This window comes from Eimeria tenella, genomic scaffold (genome assembly GCF_000499545.2).
Source record: "Eimeria tenella Houghton genomic scaffold, Eth_scaff4307, whole genome shotgun sequence".
Taxonomy (NCBI): Eukaryota; Apicomplexa; class Conoidasida; order Eucoccidiorida; family Eimeriidae; genus Eimeria; species Eimeria tenella.
The window spans coordinates 1-2050 of NW_013545226.1; the positions used below are offsets into that span (position 1 = coordinate 1).

The 2050-nt window shown below is 50.8% G+C and overlaps 1 protein-coding gene across 1 annotated transcript; it reads left to right on the forward strand.

Annotated features, from left to right (window-relative positions):
* Positions 1–199: 199 nt before the first annotated feature.
* Positions 200–1191, forward strand: ETH_00039665 (uncharacterized protein; the record flags this gene model as incomplete). Its single annotated transcript, XM_013380004.1, has 3 exons — positions 200–315; positions 755–880; positions 1113–1191. The coding sequence occupies 3 exons, from the start codon at positions 200–202 to the stop codon at positions 1189–1191; spliced, it is 321 nt and encodes a 106-aa protein (XP_013235458.1).
* Between the last annotated feature and the right edge of the window lie 859 nt (positions 1192–2050).

Here is a 2050-nt window from a genome sequence, read left to right on the forward strand (position 1 = left end):
CCTGCTCCCGCTGCAGCTGCCATCGCTGCAGCTGCAGCTGCTGCAGGGTCCTGCAGCACTAACAGCAGCAGCCCTGCCTCAACAACCAGCATATTAGCCACAGCATCCCGACAGAGGCCGAGGCATTGGGTGCAGGCCTCAGGCCTCAGGGTGTAGGCTTCAGGGTTTAGGGTTTAGGGTTTAGGGTTTAGGGTTTAGGATGGCTCTTTTAAGGCCGCGGGAGCGGCTCCTCAGGTCCGCCATTGCTGCGGAAAGCCGCCTCCGCTACAGAGGCCGCCGCATGCACAAGCGTTTCCGCAGCTGGTCGCAGCACAGGTAACGTGGCCCTGCAGTTAGCTGGCTAGCTAGCTAGCTAGCTATCTAGCTAGCTAGCTGGCTAGCCAGCAGGCTAGCTAGCTGACAGCTGGTTATTCAGTGCTTTTATGTCGTTTCCTCTCGCTGTAGCGCTGCTTGATTGCTAGGTCTCTATTGTTCTGGCTGGAAGCTACCCAAGTGGCTAGCTAGCTCGCTAGCCAGCTAGCTACCATTCTAGCGAGCTAGCTAGCTACCATTCTAGCGAGCTAGCTAGCTACCTTTGTAGACAGCTAGGCAGATAGCCAACTAGCTAGCTAGAACCTACGGCACTTGACATTCTACGCCGCCGCCTAGCCAGTAGCAAGAGAGAGCGCCAGTGTGATGCTAGCTAGCTAGCTAGCAAGCTAGCTAGCTGGCTAGCTGGCTAGCTAAGCGCCTGTGGTTGTGTTTACTTGTGCAGAGTGCGTCAGTACTGGCTGCCTCAAAAGGTGTCGCTGCATGCAGACCCAGGAGAAATGAGTCCAGCTTACCTCAGCGCTGCTGTGCAGAAAGCTGCGACTTTGCGCAAACACGATGCTGCTCTCTGGTGAGGGTTTAGGGTTTAGGGTTTAGGGTTTAGGCCTTGGCGTCACGGCTGCGAGCTCTGCGGTTTGCTGTGTGCTGCTGCCTGCGGAGGCTGGGCAGCTCATGGAGCAGGAGCTGGGGCCCACAGCTTTGCTGCTTAGGGTTTAGGGTTTAGGGTTTAGGGTTTAGGTTTAAGGGTTTAGGGTTGAGGGTTCACGATCGAGGGTTTAGGGTTTAGGCGCTCTTGAGTTCAGGTTTGGCTTCTCTCGACGAGCGCAGCAAGTGGCAGACAGCTGCACCCCGCAGCAGCTGGGCTACCTTTTCTACGGGTGAGATCCTAGACCTGAGTTAGGGTTTAGGGTTTAGGGTTTAGGGTCCATGGTGTATGGTTTAGGGTTTAAAGCTTGGCTCACAAAAAGTGGATTGACTGAGCTTCTGTGCCTTTTTTGGCGTGGCCGTAAATGCCGCCGTTGCAACATTTGAAAAAACAATCCCATTCAATACACCTATTATTTTATTAAGTAATTATGTAATTGAAATAATTAATTAATTAATTAGCTAATTAATTAATTAATTTGTAAAGTAGATAATTAGGTGACAAATTAAGTAGGATATTGGCTTTCATTCTGCTGGCATTTGGCTGCTCGGCATGTCTTTTCTCTTTTCATTCCTTTTTTATCTTTTGGCTTTTTTTGCTTTTTCGTTTTTTCTAACTTTCCCCTTTAAATCCTTTTCTATATCGCGCTCTCCGCTGCAGCAGTTTTTTTGCTTTTCTTTTTTCCCGTGCCTCTCTTGCAGAGGAATGTGAAATGGATTTTGACTTGTTCGTAAATGCGAGAAAGGTTTTAAACAAGAGTGCGAATTTAGAGGCCATCAAGAGGCTCAGCTTCGTGCATGCATGCAGCGCATGCATGTATGCAGTGGGCGGTGCATGCATGCAGCGCATGCATGCATGCAGTGGGCAGTGCATGCACTGCTGCATGCGGGGCTGTGTGTGTGTTTGTGTGCGGACTTGAAACGAAGGTTTGGCAAGTCCAAGTTTCTTGACCCTGTTCTTTATTCGTCTCTTTTGAGATACTCTTTGGCTTCTCTCGATGACTTCAACTCCCACGCGCTGATGACTGTGCCCTGGGCCCTCAGCAGAGTCAACATTAGGCACGCGGATGCGCTGACACAGGTGAGGGTTTGGGGC